Consider the following 20000-nt stretch of genomic DNA (forward strand, 5'->3'; position numbering starts at 1 on the left):
CGCAGCGTCTCACATCTGCTGCTTTGCAACTTTAAAGGAGAAATTAAGTGATTTAAAAAGTAACGATGCTCGAGCAAGTTGAGGAGCAGGAGCGTCTCTGTGAAACTTTGTGACAAACATGTAACCAAGAAATCTTCATGAAGCATCTTGTTGTGCTTTCACACCTGCACAAAACTCCTGATGTTTCCAGGCCGAGCGTCATGTGTGAACACAAACAGCCTGAAGTTTCTCCTCCAGCCTCCTCGTATTGATTCTGCAGAAAGTCAGAGTGAGCTGATGTGAGAACACAGCAGGATATAATCAGGAGAATTCACCTGGAGCCAGTGCACGTGTGAACAATCCCATCAGGAGGATTTCAGCAGCAGTCGTCCTGAAAATGATCTAGAACATTTTCAGGAGAGCAGATTTGAAAGGAGCTCATGAGGGAGAAATCTTCAAGACTGTCAATTAACACGATGAAGCGAGCGCTAACACAAACATGTTTTTTATTAACGCACAAACAAACTGCATCCTCAGGCCTGAAAACTCTTTTTGTGGTTCTGATCCAAACACATAATAAATCTCCTGAAACTAAAACAGCTAATTATGCTCCCTCTTCACAGACTGTCCAGCTGTTATTTATCACTCCAAAGAATAAATGAATCAAGATGAGAGTTTTAAAGTAAACACAACAGTTGAGTTTAAATAAGGTAGATGTCATGTCATGGAAATTAAAGCTCCTGTAAGTAAGAAATTTAACAACAAATCATCCGTCCATCTTCTTCCGCTATCAGAAGTCAGGTCGCGTTGGCAGCAAGCGCTTCCTCTCCCCAGCAACGTTTTCCAGCTCCTCCTCAGGGATTCCAAGGTCTTCCAAGGCCAGGCGGGAAATCTAAACCCTGCAGAGAACTTCCAAAACGAGGTGTCCAGGAGGTTCCTAATTAGATCCTTGAACCACCTCAACTGGCTCCTTTCAATGTGAATGAGTAGAGACTCCACTCAGAGCTCCTCCTGAATGTCTAAGCTCCGCCCCCTCTCTCTAAGGCTGAGCCCAGACACCCTCCAGAGGAAACTCATTTCAGCCGATTGGATCTTATTCTTTGGGTCACTACACACAGATCATGACCACAGGTGAGGGTCGGAAACGTAGATCGACCGGTAAATCGAGAGCTTTGCCTTCAGGCTCCGCCCCCTCTTCACCACGACGGTCCAACACAACGCCTACATCCCTGCCGACGCCGAGCCAATCCGCCTGTTAACCTCACGGTCCATCCTACCCTCACTCGTGAACTAGACCCCGAGAGAGCAATCCTCTGTTTTCCAGCAGAGAAAGAACAAAAATGTTTTTAGTTTTCGTCTGCTTAGTGAACTGTAGAATTGTAGTTTTATCTGTAATGTGTGTTATATTCAAACAAATGAATCCTCCCAGCCTGCATGTTAGAGCAGCTTCATTATAACCTTCAGCCTACCCTCCATGAATAATTGAACAGTGCACCTCTGAGACTCAGTGTGTGCAGTAGCAGTGTTGTGCAGGGTCGTCTTCACTCTACATGTGTTCAGTCTGTTTAACTGGTCAGCGAGCAGCAGAGGCAGAAACCTGGAATCAACTTTACTAACCCTCTGTTTGGCAACTGACTGGAGAAGTTTTGTCACTTTAGTTTAAGCTGAACACAGTCAGACTCTGTGCAGCCTGACACTTCCTGTTAGGGTGGATTTCAAGGATTTTGGAGTTTTGTCATGAAGAACATTTGTATGTGACTAAAAGCTTACAGAGTTAATGTATGCAAGTCCATGTTGAGCTAGCATCAGGAGAAGACAACAAATCATTAACATGTCACTTTGTTTTAATATGTATTCACTGATGTTTAAATCAAAGTTACACAGATACTCTAAAGCTGGATTTATACTTCATATGTGCTGATCTGTTGTGTAATCATCTGACTGCTGCTGTGACTGTTTGTTTGTTTGTTTAGATTTCTTTTAATAAGACTCGATAGGCTGTGAAAATGAGCTGCACCTCTGGGATACATAAAGTCATCTGAACCTGAACCTGAACCTGAACCGGAACCTGAACCTGAACCTGAACCATCTGAACCATCCACCTTTGTGTGGATTATGTGACTGAAAAGATTCAGTGCTCAAAAGCAGAATAAAAATACATCCTATCACTCTAACAGTGCTGACGTGTGTCCCTAAAAAGACACAAACATGAAATGAACGGTTTGAGATGTGTGTTCATCTGAACGGTATTTGTAGTTCTCACAGCTGTCTTCTGTGTCTCTGCAGGGAGTTTTCCCAGCCAGCTACATCCACCTGAAGAAAGCCGTCGTCACCAACCGAGGGTAAGTTTACCAAACTCTTTAACTAAACCAACCATCTCTCTCTCTCTGGTTTTACTCTTCACAGTTTAGTGACAGAAGGTAGTCATAGCTCCCCCTGCTGGAGGGAAAGTTAACTCACTCAGCTGTTCACTGTTAGAGCGTCTTCCACACACACACACACACACACACACACACACACACACACACACACACACACACACACACACACACACACAGAATCACGATCTCTTCCCTCACTCACTTCCTCCCGTGGTTTCGCTCGCCTCAGAGATGGAAAGGATCCAGATCTGTTTCTACCTCTGAAGCCCTCAAACACACCGTCTCTTTGGCACTCTGGATTTCTCTGTGAAGTAAAGCTGTGATAGAGAACTCTTAATCCCCTCACAAACACTCTTCAGCATCCTGAAACCATTTCAAACACCGTTAGGACGGTCTAAGAACACAGGCGGAGGAGCTTTGAAGCTACCACACATGAGTTAATATTTAGACTCTCCACAGCTCCGAGGCTTCGTCTCTTCTTGTAGCTGAAGACATTTAAGAGCTAATTTGATTAATTCCTGTTTTCTGTTGGGATCAGTTGTTTTTGAGTCCCATTCTCTCTAAATAAAGTATGAACCTCCTCTTTTCTGATTCTCTTCCAAGTTCATGAGTACATATTTTAATACATTTACATAATCATTGGAAAAGCCTTTTCTGTTTTTGCTAACTTATGATGAATCAGAGTTACAGAGCGTGACTCCATTTGCATAAGAGTTTTTTAATTAGAGGCAGGGAGAGTAAATTAATTGGAATTAGTGACTCCTCAACTGTTTGAAGAGGCCCTGCAGGCCAAACAGAGACTTGTTAATGCACAGAGACAGAGAGTGTTGGACTGAACCGGGCGGCTGGTGCACGATGACACATATAGTTAGAGAATACCGACCATGTGTTTGGAAATATCATGAATAAATGTGTGTGGCTGTGTTCTAAAGAGTGTGTGTTTGTGTGTCTGTAGAGAGAAAGTGTGCAGGCTTCACTGCTCTTGTTTTCATTTAGGCGCTATTTAGTGTGTAAGGAGAGAATTCAGCTGAATTAAAGGAGCACTATGTAACTCTATCCTGATATTTCTATATATATCTCTACAGTATGTCCAGAATCCCAACTCTCTCTTTTATGTATGTTCAACACGTGCTCACTCCCAGCTCATCAAATACTGCAGCTTATTGGTTTGTTGCCCTAAGCTTCAAAATAACAATCTATTAAAATCAGACCTAAAAAGAATGATGTTCATATAAGCTGTAAATGTTAAGTCTTAAATCTATAATGTGTTTATCAAGTTGCTTCAGTTTTTGAGCACCTTAAAGGAGCAGTATGTAACTCTGACCCCTAGTGTTTAAAATGGGTACTGCAGTCCAAATTCTAAACATCATAGAGAGCTGTCTCCCCCCCCCCCCCCCCCCCTCCTCACACAGGTCACCATGTGGTGGACTCTGAAGCTTCAGTGTTTATCCAGCTCTGCATGGGTCTGTAAACCTTTCTGTGTTCTAACCTCTCTCCATTTTTCAAAAGCATCTCCAACATTGATCCTAGTTTGAGCACGTTTCTGCTCGTGGAGCTTATTAGAAACATGCAGAGGCTTTTTAGGTTGGGTACAATCACTTCTATCTGAACCACTTCTCTTGCCCGCTTCCATCGCTGCAACACCTGTTGACCTGATAACTGCTCTCACATCTGGCAAACAGAGGGGCGTCCAAAACGGCCGTGTGGGGGGGGTCGCCTTAAAACCTTCTCTGGTCCAAACAAATCCAGAGCATTCAGGAGCAGAATCTAAAGTTAGAAGGAGGACATACTGGCTGCTGCATTGTTGTCAGCACTTCAACATGTTTCCTTAATGATCAGATAGTAAGATAACTTTATCATTTCACTGATTGGTGCTTTAAATAAAGCTCTGAATTAATTTCACAGCTGAAGTCTAAACAGTAAAACAATTCAGACTCAATTAGAGGATTATCTCCATTATTACAGTAAAGTCTTGAGTGACAAAATGAAACCTGACCTACTCACACACAACACACACTAAACTGAATCTGTTACTGCAGCTGTTCTGTATTTAAAGTCACAGATGGATGACGTCAGGCTTTGTCCGTTAATATTTACAGTCTGTGGGTCTGACACATACATTTTAATGTTCATAAATCTGTCTTCTCTTTCATCTTGTTGGTCTTTAAACCTCCAAACACACGGTGGGAAGAAGCTGCCAGTCATGTTCAGGGTCTGATTTGTTCAGATCATCACATTGAGACATGCACGTCTCTATATCTTTAAGTGAAACATGTTTTTTAATGTGATTTATTGATTTTAAACGGAGGTGAACGCAGATGTTCAGCAGCCTTCAGCTTCAACACTGCGTCAAGTTGTGGGGATGATGTGAAGACGACGGCCTCACCAGCTGTCTGCTTCTCTGCAGGATAAACACACTCCGAGCTGACATTTATAAATATCAGAAAACAGCACCCCCGCACTGCAGATCACACCCACAGAGACAAACAAATCAACACACACACACACACACACACACACACACACATGCTGCGTTCACAGACTCACACAAGACGCTGTCACAAACAGAACAAGCACACGTTTATAAAAGACGTTTTAAAAAACACCAACATGACGGTTTGAGGAAATCAAATCAGCGTGAAGTCCTGCATGCCCCCCCCCCCCCCCCCTCTAACATCTCCGGCTAAACAAACGTCTCCTGTTGGTGTCAGTTCCCTGAGGTGGGATTTGAAGCTCCAGTGAGCTCCGTCACCTGAGATTACTTTAAGTGTCACCCAGACTCTCATGCAGGTGTGCAGCATAAGGAAAGGTTCTGCACCAGGGAGGTTAAAGACTTTCTTTTCCCCCAGGAGGATTTTCTCTGTCGTCCATTTCTTTGTTTAACTGATGCTTGAGAATGTGCTGCAGTTTGCCTTTCCTTCAGAGTAAAACAGACTTGCTTTGTTTTGTTTCTTCCCATTGATTATACTGAAATGCAGTCGGTTTAAATATGAAAGAAGTGATGTAATGTTCTGTGCACTGAACACTCTTTTTGAATGGATGGGTCAGTCCTGGTTAACATCTCGCTTCTGAAAACAGTTAATCATAGTTTACTCTTTAAAGACGTCTTTCTCCAAACATTAAAGTAACAACAGGAATTCATTTCAGTCCACTTGGGCACCCAGCGAAGGTCTCTGAGTGTAAATGCGCTGTCTTAAAGCACACATAGTGCCGTTACGCCTCCCCATCATCAACAACGTGTGTTTGTTGACAAGCAGAACGTCTCAATAACATCAGGCGAAGAACCGTGTCCACTGACCCGGTGCACTAATATTACCAGATTTTGCACAAATACGACTCTGCTAGCGTCTACAGCCCAACGTTTGTAAACTGTTTGCATGTGGAGTTTACGCTGTAACTCACCTGTCCAACAGCATCATAGTCAGCTCAGCGTCAAGCTTCCAGCCTCCTGTTTCTGGAAGCTCTCGCCAACGTGTAAAGCATGTCGGATATTTACTCTAGTCAGATTTCTTCCTCGGTCTCTCTCTCACTTTTTTTCTCCTCTTAGCTTCATCTATCACCGTCCCGTTCCTCTTAGCCTTAGCGTCGTATCAAACAGTCCAGAGACGGGCTAACTGTCTGCTTTGTAGCTGAAGGCTGCTGTGTGAACTGGTGCAGGAAAGAAGCACTTCTCGCTAGATTAGCATGACCCGCTGCAAAAGTTACATAGTGCTGAAAACGGGCGAGCGGGCACTCTGTGGACACAAAAGAGATGCCATTCTCTGTTAAAGTTATTTTTACTGTTAGATCAAATCTGGAACTTTGGAAGATTTACTTAGTTAAATAATGTAATATACAACTTATTGCTATTATAGCATGTTTACAGTACTGTCAGTGTCTGTACCCTCGTACAGTAGTATACTGTAGATGTTAGTTTGGAAGCCCAGCGTGAACACGTGTAGATGTTTACACTGTCAGCTCACATCAATGTCACCGAGGACAAACGCCTGCTGTCCTGCACCTGACCCGCTGGTTAAAGTCATCATATGGAGTTTGATGGATCTCAGCTCTGACACCATGTTGGTTTGTGGGCTGAAGAAGAACCTGCATCTAATCCACACATTTGGATTTTTTAATATTCTCCATGGACTCAACAGAAGAACATTTTAACACATGTTTTATTAAGGTTAAATATTTACTTTTTGTTAAAGTAACTTTAGATTCTGCTCCTGAATGCTCTGGATTTGTTTGGACCAGAGAAGGTAGGCGCTTTTAAGGCAACCCACCCACACGGCCGTTTTGGACGCCCCTCGGTTTGCCAGATATGAGAGCAGTTATCAGGTCAACAGGTGTTGCAGCGATGGAAGCGGGCAAGAGAAGTGGTTCAGATAGAAGTGATTGTACCCGACCTAAAAAGCCTCTGCATGTTTCTAATAAGCTCCACGAGCAGAAACGTGCTCAAACTAGGATCAATATTGGAGATGCTTTTGAAAAATGGAGAGAGGTTAGAACACAGAAAGGTTTACAGACCCATGCAGAGCTGGATAAACACTGAAGCTTCAGAGTCCACCACATGGTGACCTGAGTGAGCATGGACTCTAGAGAGGAGGGGGGAGGGGGGAGACAGCTCTCTATGATGTTTAGAGTTTAGACTGCAGTACTCATTTTAAACACTAGGGGTCAGAGTTACATACTGCTCCTTTAAGGTGCTCAAAAACTGAAGCAACTTGATAAACACATTATAGATTTAAGACTTAACATTTACAGCTTATATGAACATCATTCTTTTTAGGTCTGATTTTAATAGATTGTTATTTTGAAGCTTAGGGCAACAAACCAATAAGCTGCAGTATTTGATGAGCTGGGAGTGAGCACGTGTTGAACATACATAAAAGAGAGAGTTGGGATTCTGGGCATACTGTAGAGATATATATATAAATATTAGGATGGAGGGGGGGGTATCTTTAAACTGATAGAGGACAGAAATGTGAGCGTGGGGAAGAGAGACATTCAAAGAGAGAGATAGGAGAAGGTTGTATATGCACGGAGGGAATACGGATGCACATTTACGCACAAAAGGAAAAATAACTATGTGAGAGAGAAGTCAGGTGAGGTGAAGGAGGAAGAGGAATGAGAGCTGGGGAGATAAAGAGTGCAGGAGGGGAAAATGATGAACGGAGACGATGGAGGAGAGCGAGAAACGAGAGAGGGGAGAGGGGAGAGAAGAATGGGAATAAGCAGGAGTGAAAAAAAATAGAAAGAGTGGATAGAGGGGGAAAAACCTGGAGAGAAGAAGAGCGCTGAGTGAGAGGGATGATGGAAATGTGCCAGGACAAAGAGAAAACTGAATGAGGGAGGGGGAAAAGGAGGGGAGGATTAGCTGGAGTGAAAAGTAGAACAGAGGAAAAGAGGAGGAGAAGTGTGACAGAAACAAGTGTAACTAATGTGGGTGAAATCAGCAGGCGGCCGGCAGCGACAGCTCAGCAGGGAGATCGGCTTATCTGGCACACTGCTTTTATTAATTAATCAGTTATGAGATGGAGGGAGGGAGAGAGAGAAGAATACGGGAGAGTAACAAGCTGAGAGTCAAAGAGAGAAGAAGAAGAGATGTGTGTGTGGTACTCCATTATTCCTGACTGCAGGGCTGAGTGACTCAGCTTTCAATTTTAGCGAACAACTCCCCGATGTTCAGAAGTCTGTAAAGAGGAGGGGGGAGAGGGTGAACAGTGATTTTTAAGGCGGGGAGGTGAGCTGAGGTCCTGTCTTCAGGTGTTACAGCAGTTCTTAGTTTGGAAACATGAGGAGGGTTAGCACGTAACCCATTACTCACTGCAGAAGAAGAAGTCTTGTAAGGCTAGTTTATTTCTGCAGCTGCTGTGTGGGTGTGTTCCTCTTTTATGTCCGTGTTTGTGTCGGGCTGCAGAGCGGTGCTGTCGCCTCACAGCGAGGAGGTTCCTGGATCGATTCCTCGGCCTTTCTGTGGCGTTGGCATGTTGTCACCGAGTGAGCAGGTCTCATAATGACGAGGTCCTGTTATTACGAGATACAGTATGGGATGTACTTGTTATTTTGGTCGATGAATACAATAAGCTTCCAAACGGGGAGGATTAGTGCTGTCACCAACTTACAATATGACTCGTAACGTTCAAACCAAGCGGCAACCTCCGGTCTTTAAAAATGAAGCCAATGCGGAAGTGCAAAATCCTGCAGTTCCTGGAGTGTCCACTAGAGGCTGGCTGCAGAAGCACAGGAAGTCACATACACACCCATTCTAAAAAGTTAAAAAGACAGTTTTTACAGCAGAGATTAACATGTTTACAGCCTGGTTCAAAAAAACAAATAGGTGTGATTCGCTCATGTCTCGATGGACACACACTGTACGGGGGGTGAATGTTTTGATGACTCATCAGTTTTGATTTGATGAAGGATAAGAGTTATTCACAATAAGGCGTGTAGCTGACCTGATTGACAGGTGGGCGCGGTGTAACGGTTTGTCAGGAGGTTTAAAACCCGCCTCAGCTCCAGCTCTCAGCCTGTCGTTAGGTTGACTGAAAGTTAGACTGAGACAGCATTTCCAGCATGGAGACCGCCATCGATGGGACTCCAGCGCCCCCTGCAGGAACAGACGGGGACGTCACTCAGGCTTCAAACATTCATATTATTATTATTATTAATACTATGGTTCAAACACATTCGACCCCCCACCAACGCACTGACCCAAAACATTACACTTCATTTTATCGTATCTAAAATGTTTTGTTTTTTGATATTATTCGGCAGAAACACGAGTCTGTAAACTCGATCGGGATCGAGTGCAGCTCTCTTTGTGGTCACAGTACCTGCAGATGAGAACGACCATTCCGAGCACACAGAGCTTCGTGGTAAACACAAATATTAGTGGGTTTGTAGCGACCCTGTTTCTCTCTCTCTTCTCTGAAGCAGTGTGCTGCTGTCTGCAGAGAGACGAGTCTCCCTCGTGTGGATCTGAATCTGATTCTCTCCCCCGCTGCTTTAACCTCGACATCACTGTCTTCATTCACTGAGGTCAAGAGTGCATGAAATGGTCGAATTACGCTGAGAGCGCCCTCTGCTGGATCACATTGCACTGATGGACTTTATATTTTGAATTTGAACGGCTCATTGCATTTCAGATGAGAACTTTCTCCCCCAGGTTTGCTTGAATGTTCGACTTTAGAATAAAATATAAAAGTGAGGATGTAATTATTCACCATTTTTTGCTCCGTTCACGAGTGTCTTTTTCTATGAGAGTGAACATTTGTTGAGATGAACTACACATCAAAGGTCCTGACATTTATATCTGAGTCTGAGGCTTCTTCACTTGTTTGTTGTTCTTCTTCTGTGGTGCAGTGGACTGTCACTCTGACACGCCTGAACACAATCCACTGTAACTCACTATTGTTGAAGCCTAACTGAATGTAAAGCAACACAATGGAGGGTCAGCGCTTTAATGAGTCTGTGTGTGTGTGTGTGTGTGTGTGTGTGTGTGTGTGTGTGAGTGTGTGTGTGTGTGTGTGTGTGTGTGTGTGTGTGTGTGTGTGTGTGTGAGTGTGTGTGTGTGTGTGTGTGTGTGTGTGTGTGTGTGTGTGTGTGTGTGTGTGTGTGTTTACTTCTGGTCTCGTGTGTTTGTGTGCTCGACACGCTGCTCGTTGTGTCTTCAAGTGGAGCTTCACTTGTTACCAGTGGTTAAACTCAGTGTCTGTGTGCGTTCCCCTCTCAGGCCTCATGAGACCGTGGTGCCCCTCGAAGACCCCATCGTTACCGAGGTGACGTCAACGCTGCAGGAGTGGGCCTTACTGTGGAAGCAGCTCTATGTGGTGAGTGTTTTCTTACATCACGATCCTCGTGCAAACAAGCCGAGCCCAACAGGACCCGTGTCCCGTCACAACGAGTCATGTTGAGGTCATTAACCCCGACAGACCTTTGTTTGCATAATCCTGATTAAACTGATCGAATGTAAAAACTAAAGCAGCTCGAGCGGTCATGCAACAGAAGGCTCCTCTCTTTCTCATCATCTTGTTTTATTCGGACATTAATGACGCCATTCAGCTCCGTTACACTCAGTGTTAAAGGAGGTGACCCCCCCCCCCCCCCCCCCCCCCCCAGCAGCTGCTGACTCCATCTTTGTTTACATAATCCAGTTAAAAACAGTCAAAAACTAAAACAGCCAGAGCAGAACTAACACAGCTTACATAACCTTTGACCTGGTGAGTTTTATGGATATGATGAAGCAGCTGAGGATACTTTAAAGACTGACTTCAAAATATGTAGAAAAAACAAAGTAAACATCATTTATTTGATTAAAAGAAGACATAAATAAATCATAAAGTCTCTCCTGTGTAAATGTGTCTCTGAGTCATGACTGTCTACACTGAGGGAGAAGCTCGAGTCCCGCTGGCTGTGTTGTTGTCAGAGCTGTGTTTACATGGACGGGACGGCCGGCTCCTCCCCTTGTGTATAAAAGCTGTTTTAGTCAAGAACTAGAGAGAAGAAGAACATACTCACTGATTATTTGGATGTTAGTAAGAGTTTTTAGATCACGCTCATTCTGTGTCAGTTTACATGAAATGTGAAGCTACGAGCTAACTAAAGAGCGCTAACATTAGCATGCTAACACAACAATGTGAAGCTACGAGCTAACTAAAGAGCGCTAACAGTAGCATGCTAACACAACAATGCAGGACACAGCTAATGTGAAGCTACGAGCTAACTAAAGAGCGCTAACGTTAGCATGCTAACACAACAATGCAGGACACAGCTAATGTGAAGCTACGAGCTAACTAAAGAGCGCTAACGTTAGCATGCTAACACAACAATGCAGGACACAGGGGATTGCAGCTTTTGTCCGCCTCTTGCACCTAACCCCCCCCTCCCCTCCCCTCCCGCTCATTAGCGCTCGCTGTGACACTCATAAGAATAAATACTCTTGTCATGTTCTTGGAGTTCAGGCTGACAGGAGACATTCAGATGTAAAGATATGATAGAAATGTCTCTGGATGTAAATTACAGATCATTATAGAGGAGGCTGACAGTTTCATCTCTGTGCTGACACTATAAGTTTCTCTCTTACAGATGTGTTTATTCTCTCTGTCCAGGCATCATTATCTCTCTCTCTCTCTCTCTCTTCTTCTTTCTCTGTTGCACTTGTTTGCATTCATGTGTATGACATCTGTTTGTCTTTAAAGCTCTGCATGTCCTTCTTCTCTGAAATGTAAAGAGACAGAAATCTGACGTGGCTTGAATCTTGTTTCAATCAGTCACTGTCCTCTTTAGCCTCTCCTTCTTGTCCTGCTTTGTTTCCTCTTTTATTCAGACTTCTGTCTTTGCTCTGCAGCGAGGTAAAGACACAAAGACTTGTGAGGTTCTGCAGGTTTTCTGTGTCCGTGCCGACAGACGTCACATTATGTCTCAGAAAAAGCATTAATACTCTAATGTACAAATCCTGCAGACAGACGTGCTCCTGTTTGAGTGGCTGGATGAATAGACTGAGAGGTCGAGAGAGAGATGTACTTTAAGATATTTATATATATATATGATGATGACGACTGCCTTTCATGTTTGATACACGTTGTTCTTATGGAACAGTACATGTTCAGATTCATAAGATAACTTTAAAGGAGCAATATGTGGGCTCAGATGTCCTGGAGGTTAGGTCAGCCAGGTTCGAGTCCGACCTGTGGCTCCTTTCCTGCATGTCATTCCCCGCTCTCTCTCTCTCTCCTAATCTATCCACTGTCCCATTGAATAAAGGAAAAATCCCCATAATATAAATCTTTAAATTAAAGGAGCAGTATGTAACTCTGACACCTAGTGTTTAAAATGAGTACTGCAGTCTAAATTCTAAACATCATAGAGAGCTGTCCCCCCCCCTCCTCACTCAGGTCACCATGTGGTGGACTCTGAAGCTTCAGTGTTTATCCAGCTCTGCATGGGTCTGTAAACCTTTCTGTGTTCTAACCTCTCTCCATTTTTCAAAAGCATCTCCAATATTGATCCTAGTTTGAGCACGTTTCTGCTCGTGGAGCTTATTAGAAACATGCAGAGGCTTTTTAGGTCAGGTACAATCACTTCTATCTGAACCACTTCTCTTGCCCGTTTCCATCACTGCAACACCTGTTGACCTGATAACTGCTCTCATATCTGACAAACCGAGGGGCATCCAAAAAGGCCGTGTGGGGGCGTGTCTTAAAAGCGTCTACCTTCTCTGGTCCAAACAAATCCAGAGCATTCAGGAGCAGAATCTAAAGTTAGAAGGAGGACATACTGGCTGCTGCATTGTTGTCAGAGAAGCCAGCACTTCAACATGTTTCCTTAATGATCAGATAGTAAGATACCTTTATCATCTCACTCTCTACACATCTCACTGATTGGTGCTTTAAATAACGGTGAAGACAAAGAGATAAAGGGATGAAGAAAGAGAGACGATGATGTAACAGTTTCATGCTGTGGAGCTCGATAAGAAACAAGGATGCTGTGGAGCTCGATAAGAAACAAGGAGACGATATTATTCAAAAGGTTGTTGCTAATAGAGGAGGATGTTCTCACGCGATAACAAGCAATTAACCATGCTTAAAAAGCTTGTCATAATCATTTGTATTAAAGATATTATTCATTAGTTTTAGCTGATGTAAAAACCCAGGGACTCTGACTAACAGGAAACAGTGCAGTCCATCATCTGTGGAGTCTAAATAAAGATGCTGGAATTAGAAATGAATCTTTTACGTAGGCTACAGTCAGAGAGACAGGAACACAGGAGAGATGATGCAAAAGAAAGACGCTACAGCTCGAGTCACTTTATTACTCAGAAAGTAATAAGACAAGCACACAGAGTCATGTCGAGCAGGAGAGGGGGGGAAACCAGGGGAGGCAGTCCAGTGCAGGCTAACAAATGAAAATGTAAATGCCAAGAAACACTGAGAAAGGAGGAATAACTGAGGCAGGAAGAGGAACAGCAGAAATGAAACGCTTCAGAGGTGAAGCTAATCAGGCAGAGGTGAGACTAATGGCACGGAGGCGGGACTAATGAGGGCGAAGAACAAACAAGGGCAGGAAGTGAAGTGTTGCAAATGATCTCAGTGAAGATTTATAGGAAGAAGAAGAAGAGTTGAAAATAGAATAAATACAGAATCAAAGATGGCTGATTCTCACACAGTTTGTCTTATAATTGTAAATTTGTCCACCAAACATTTTTTTTATGTAAGTTGCAGAAAAAGTTTGATGCTAAAGCTCGTGACACTCTGCTTCATGAGCATTCCTGTTTTCATTTGAATTCATTTTAGTAGTAACCCTAACCCTGTAGTGTTCCAAATCGGTCTTGGTGGGGCGCTGGTGGTGCAGTGGTTAGAGCTTCCCCATGTATGGAGGCTTTGCTCCTCCAAGCGGGTGGCCCGGGTTAGAATCCAGCCTGTGGCTCCTTTCCCGCATGTCAATCCCCCCTCTCTCTCTCTCTCTCTCTCTCTCTCTCTCTCCCTCTCTCTCTCCCTGATTTACGACTCTATCTACTGTCCTATCTCTACATTAAAGGCACAAAAAGCCCAAAAATAAATCTTTAAAAAAAATTAAAATAAATAAAATCGGTCTTGGTCTCGAGACCATTATTTGAAGGTCTCGGTTTCGTCTATGAATTGAAAGCATCTTTAGATCTTCTGAGATCTTCTCGTCTCAGACTGGGCAGACTCATGATTTGAATTCCAGACCGTTCAAGACCACCACGGACAGACTGCTTTTACACGTCATCACGTCTTGGTCCTGATCCCTAAATGTCTTGGTCTTGTCTCAGTCTCGGCGCTCTCTGGTCTCGGGTATGTCTTGGTCTCGGTTAGTGTGGTCTTGACTACAACGCTACACTTTCAAACAGCCTGTATTAAAAAAGAGAACATGATTCTAAACACTGACATTAAATGCATGTACTGTATGGATGCACGTTAGATATTGTCACACAGCCTCTGCAGCTCTCCCTCTCACATCCACACAGATGATGCATACATGCACACACTGATATACTTCATATATATGTGTGTGATATACTTCATATATATATGTGTGATATACTTCATATATATATGTGTGTGTGATATACTTCATATATATATATGTGTGTGTGATATACTTCATATATATATGTGTGTGTGATATACTTCATATATATATATGTGTGTGTGATATACTTCATATATATATATGTGTGTGTGATATACTTCATATATATATGTGTGTGTGATATACTTCATATATATATATGTGTGTGTGATATACTTCATATATATATATGTGTGTGTGATATACTTCATATATATATGTGTGTGTGATATACTTCATATATATATGTGTGTGTGATATACTTCATATATATATGTGTGTGTGATATACTTCACACATGGTGATCTACAACACATTCACACATGGATGAACTCAACGAGTGCAGACACACGTCAATGTGCTGAAGTCTCTGAAAATGGATGTTCGGTGGCACCAAAGCCTCCAGAGGTGACGAATGCAGCAGAGCAGAAAGACAAAGACACACACACACACACACACGCACACACACTGACTATCTGTCAAGGGAGAAACACACACACACACACATTAATGCACATAGGAATACACACATGTTCATTATGTGTGTGTGTGTGTGTGTGTGTGTGTGTGTGTGTGTGTGTGTACTTTGCTGTTCCTCTTTGTGATCACACTCATCCTGTCGCTCTCTCTCCAGAGTATTGTGTGTGAGGATTTTTGTGCAGAGCCACGGGACATGCAGACATTACTGGATTTGTGTGTGTCTGTCTATATATACATGAGGGCTGTCAAACCATGTACATTTTAAATTTGCAATAATCTCTAAATTGTAATAGTTAATCAGGATTCATCACATTTTTAATTGTATTTTTGAAATTACATATTTTTGCGTTCTAAAATAAAAGTTGTTGGGCTTTTATTTTGAAGGTTTGTCCTGCCTTGAAATGATAACAGAACAATTATTGGGACTCTTTTCTCTCATCTTCTTCTTCCATCTGTTTTCCGTTACTCTTTCACCCTTCCTTCCTTTCTCCTACATTTTTTTTTTCAAAATTTCCCAATTTTCTCCGTCTCTGTTGTCTCTCCCAAGCTGATGTTGAAGGAGATAAGACTGAAAGTGTATATCTGAGTGTGTGTGTGTGTGTGTGTGTGTGTGTGTGTGTGTGTGTGTGTGTGTGTGTGTGTGTGTGTGTGTGTGTGTGTGTGTGTGTGTGTGGGCGGGATGGATGTGTGAACAGGAAGGAGGAGAGCGAGTGGTGACAGGGGAACAATGATTGAAGGATGTGAAGACGGGGATGAACGCAGAGGGAGATGTTTCTCTGCAGTGAAATGTGCAAACAAGTTTGTGTGGATGTACAGTACACGTGTGTGTGTGTGTGTGTGTGTGTGTGTGTGTGTGTGTGTGTGTGTGTGTGTGTGTGTGTGTGTGTGTGTGTGTGAAGCCAGGATGAGAGATAGAAATGATGGAGGGGGGCTGACAGTCAGTGGGAGGAGGCCGTCTTCGTCCGTCTCTTTTAGCTTCACAATAAACAGACGTATTCATATTTTCAGTTTGACTCTTTGTGATGCACGAGGCTAATGTTTGCTGAAGAGGACTCTGATTGATTAGTGATTAGACTTGAATTCATCATTTCTTTAGCTCAGATTCTGTCAGTGTTACTGTATGTTTACGACAGCGGGTGATCTGATCCTCGTCTCCCCTGCAGACCTTTGCAGTCATTTTCTGTGTCGGTTGATTGACGGCTTTTTGCGCTGATGCTAACAGCTAACAGTGTTGAAACATCACCCCTGGTTGTGGCCTTTGACACACATTTCTCTGTGTTACTGTGTCTCTGTGTCGTCGGTTCTTAAGGATTAAATACGAGGGAGGTGTGTTTTGTAGAGTCAGTACTGAAGATCAGTGTCTGGGTTTACACGGTATACAAGTCAACTTACCACAACCTTCAAACATCATCTTGAATTTAGAGCTGATATCCAACACTAAGAAGAGTTGCTGGTTGAAATGGAAAATAAAAACATCCTCTGGTGTTGAAAAATTAAGCCGAAGTGTAAAATCCTGCAGTTCCTGGAGTGTCCACTAGAGGCTGGCTGCAGAAGCACAGGAAGTCACATACACACCCATTCTAAAAAGTCTGTTTTTACAGCAGAGATGAACATGTTTACAGTCTGGTTCAAAAAACCAAATAGGTGTGATTAGCTCATGTCTCGATGGACACACACTGTACGGGGGGTGAATGTTTTGATGACTCATCAGTTTTGATTTGATGAAGGAGAAGAGTTATTCACAATAAGGCGTGTAGCTGACCTGATTGACAGGTGGGCGCGGTGTAACGGTTTGTCAGGAGGTTTAAAACCCACCTCAGCTCCAGCTCTCAGCCTGTCGTTAGGTTGACTGAAAGTTAGACTGAGACAGAATTTCCAGCATGGAGACCGCCATCGATGGGACTCCAGCGCCCCCTGCAGGAACAGACGGGGGACGCCATCGATGGGACTCCAGCGCCCCCTGCAGGGACAGACAGGGGACGCCATTGATGGGACTCCAGCGCCCCCTGCAGGAACAGACAGGGGACGCCATCGATGGGACTCCAGCGCCCCCTGCAGGAACAGACAGGGGACGCCATCGATGGGACTCCAGCGCCCCCTGCAGGAACAGACGGGTTAATGTTGATTTCACTCCCAAACTTTAGTCAGAATTTACACACAGCCGGTGCAGCAGGTCTCGTGTCTCTACGGCTGCAGAAAAGCCTAAAATGGCTTTTTTTATGATAACAATGCTGCTTTAAAAAACATGACCCTGCTGGTATTTGTTCAGGTTTCTTGGTGGTTTTGGTGCAAACAGTCCGACCAGGTTAAAGGAGTTAAATGCATAACGCCATCCTGTTCTGACATGGTCACACTTTGACTCGTCGGCCCGAGCAGGGTGAACCGAGGTGTTGTTTCTAAGCCCAGAGAGAATACAGGAGTTTGTTTTCTCCCTCTCTCGTCTGTGTCTCCTGGGTCTGCTCTCCCTCTTTCTATCTTTATGTTCACTCAAACATCACACGCTGGATTTCAAGGCTCTCTGTGGGCAGCAGCCTCAGGATATATGAGCCCTGCTGTCAGACATCTTTATCATCAAGCTCACTGTATATCTTCAGTGTACACACCTCAGCTCCCTGCACACTCTCTCTAACATCACCAAAGTGGAGTGGAGCTCGCTCGCTCGCTGCTGCAGACTGGCCCGTGGGTGGGTGGGCGACTGAAAGAGAGAGAGAGAGGGAGGGGGTGGAGGGGGGGTGTGAGAGGAGAGATGAAGAAAGATGAGAAAGATGGAGACTGAGGGAGCAGGTCAGAGGAAGGAGGGAGACCGCAGAAGGTTTAGGTAAAGCAGCGAGAGAGAGAGAGGTAGTGTTTCTACGGCACGTTGTGACTGGATCTCAAGTCGTCTGAAGGCTGTGATTTTCTTGTCGTCTGCCGCTTTGGAGTGCTTTGTAGCGGCTTGGCAGAGCTAGAATCAAAAGAAAGAAAACAGGAGGAAGGCGAGGAGATAAACGAAGTGGATTTATCATCCTGTAACACCTGTAAGTATCTGAAAACATCTCAGCAGTGTGTGTGTCATTTTCAAATCAGATCTTCTGTCATTCTGTGTGTGTGTGTGTGTGTGTGTGTGTGTGTGTGTGTGTGTGTGTGTGTGTGTGTGTGTGTGTGTGTAATTGAGTTTAAAACAGAGTCAAAGTGTGTTTTTGTGCACACTTGTGGATTTCAGCTTTGCTCCATAATGTAAGAAAACAAAGCTGTGTGTTTCTGTCTGTTCAGGATCTATAGACTCCAGTAAGTGCACTGTCATATATTCACCACGGTGACTCACCCATCGTTGCCAAGGAGACGAGGCCATTGTTGGCGTACAGTAGCTGTTGTTGCCTCAGTGGAAAGTGTCTGAAAAGCTACTGATTCTGTTTTTATGTCTCAGCTCAGTGCGTTAAGTTCTTCTTTTCATCATTTACAAAACAATCAAATCTTTCTCAACAGTAACGAGGAATCTGTCTCTGAGGAGTCTCTTTGTCATTATTAATGACTAACTGATGTACATTTGTTTTAATAAACTGCTCAGTTCACACACACATCCCTCACTGAGGATATGTAGTTTTATTCATCAGTTTGTCTCTGTGTTTGAATATAAAAGGTAAGATTTCTGTACACTGCGGCCCTGTCCAAATATCCACACTTCCACCCTTGTGCCCTTCATTGCGTGTTCTCGCTTAGGGTGCGAGACAGCAGGGTGTCATAATGTTTCCCAAGTTCTCTTGGCTTCTCATGAAGATGCAAAAATACCTTTCTTTCTCTTACAAGCAGAGAGCAGAAGAGATGACGTCATCGACACTGACATCTCTTCAGTGTGCCTTCATTTTATTCATTTCTTTTTGGGCTTTTTGTGACTTTAATGGAGAGACAGGACAGTGGATAGAGATGGAAATCAGGAAGAGAGAGAGTAGGGAATGACGTGGGAAAGGAACCACAGGCGGGATTTGAACCTGGCCCGCCCGCTTAGAGGACCAAGGCCGCGTGCACTAACCACTGCTCCACCAGCGCCTTCATTTTTTGTGATTAAGAACAAGAAAGTATCCAATATGTGCCTCAGACTTCAATTTATGTTGTCGTCGATACTGTTTGATTTTTACTAGTAACTTATTGAAGTTTAAAATTCTGTTACCATGACAACCCTCCAAACGTTGTTAAAGCTGTCTTTAACTTTTCTTCGTTACTTGTACGATCTGGGCTGCTCTGTCCGTCTGTCTTCATGTCGACGGGCAGAGATTAATCCACAAATCTAACTTTGTACAGAAGAAGATAAACTTGATGAAGCTGATTGTCTCTTTCAGTCAGAGAGCAAACTGTCCTTCTTCTGTTCACCTCTTGAACGCCACACAGCACGCCGCCCCGACCGGCTGGCACCCCCGACATCACATCCTGTTTCTGGCTTTGCAGTGTGTTAGAGAGCGTGTGTATCTGTGTGTTTGTGGTTCACACTAGGTCACGGCCGAGTTTTAGAGTTTGCACCAAGCACAGGACTCACATATTGCTCTCTGTGTGACGCTTCACTCCCGCTAGAAGAGCTTCCTTCACCAAACTCTGCGACAGCTTGGAGGAAGTGGTGTCCAAGACCTCACGAGTCTTAATGAAGGGCAAAGTTTACCTCCCTGCACTTTACTGAATATTTATTTACACCTTTAGTTCAGTGTCTGGACTCATCGAAGTTCTCAAAGTCTCAGGAAAAAAAGACAATAAAAAAGTTTTATTAAACTGTTTAGAGGCAGAATAAGGAGACAAAGGTCCATGAACCATTTGAAAAATCAAAACAACAGAAAACAGGAACATGACAACTGTAAGAGAAAAATACAGTCTGTACGAATGAAGTCTGGTTTATTTTAAGGAAGAATGATCGACATGTTCCACTTAAATATATCAAAGATCCAGTCTGTCCTGTGTAAATGTGTCTCTGAGTCCTGACTGTCTACAATGAGGGAGAAGCTCGAGTCCCGCTGGCTGTGTTGTTGTCAGAGCCGTGTTTACATGGACGGGACGGCCGGCTCCTCCCCTTGTGTATAAAAGCTGTTTTAGTCAAGAACTAGAGAGAAGAAGAACATGCTC

At 43.7% G+C, this 20000-nt stretch overlaps 1 protein-coding gene across 1 annotated transcript in view; it reads left to right on the forward strand.

The window, feature by feature from the left end:
* Positions 1-20000, forward strand: part of LOC132977252 (dedicator of cytokinesis protein 3-like) — a 190149-nt gene that overhangs the window by 106593 nt on the left and 63556 nt on the right. The window contains exons 4-5 of the mRNA XM_061041719.1: positions 2266-2321; positions 10078-10174. Coding sequence (XP_060897702.1) covers positions 2266-2321; positions 10078-10174 — 153 coding nt within the window. The remainder of the gene's footprint in view (positions 1-2265; positions 2322-10077; positions 10175-20000) is intronic.

Source organism: Labrus mixtus, chromosome 7 (genome assembly GCF_963584025.1).
Source record: "Labrus mixtus chromosome 7, fLabMix1.1, whole genome shotgun sequence".
Taxonomy (NCBI): domain Eukaryota; kingdom Metazoa; phylum Chordata; class Actinopteri; order Labriformes; family Labridae; genus Labrus; species Labrus mixtus.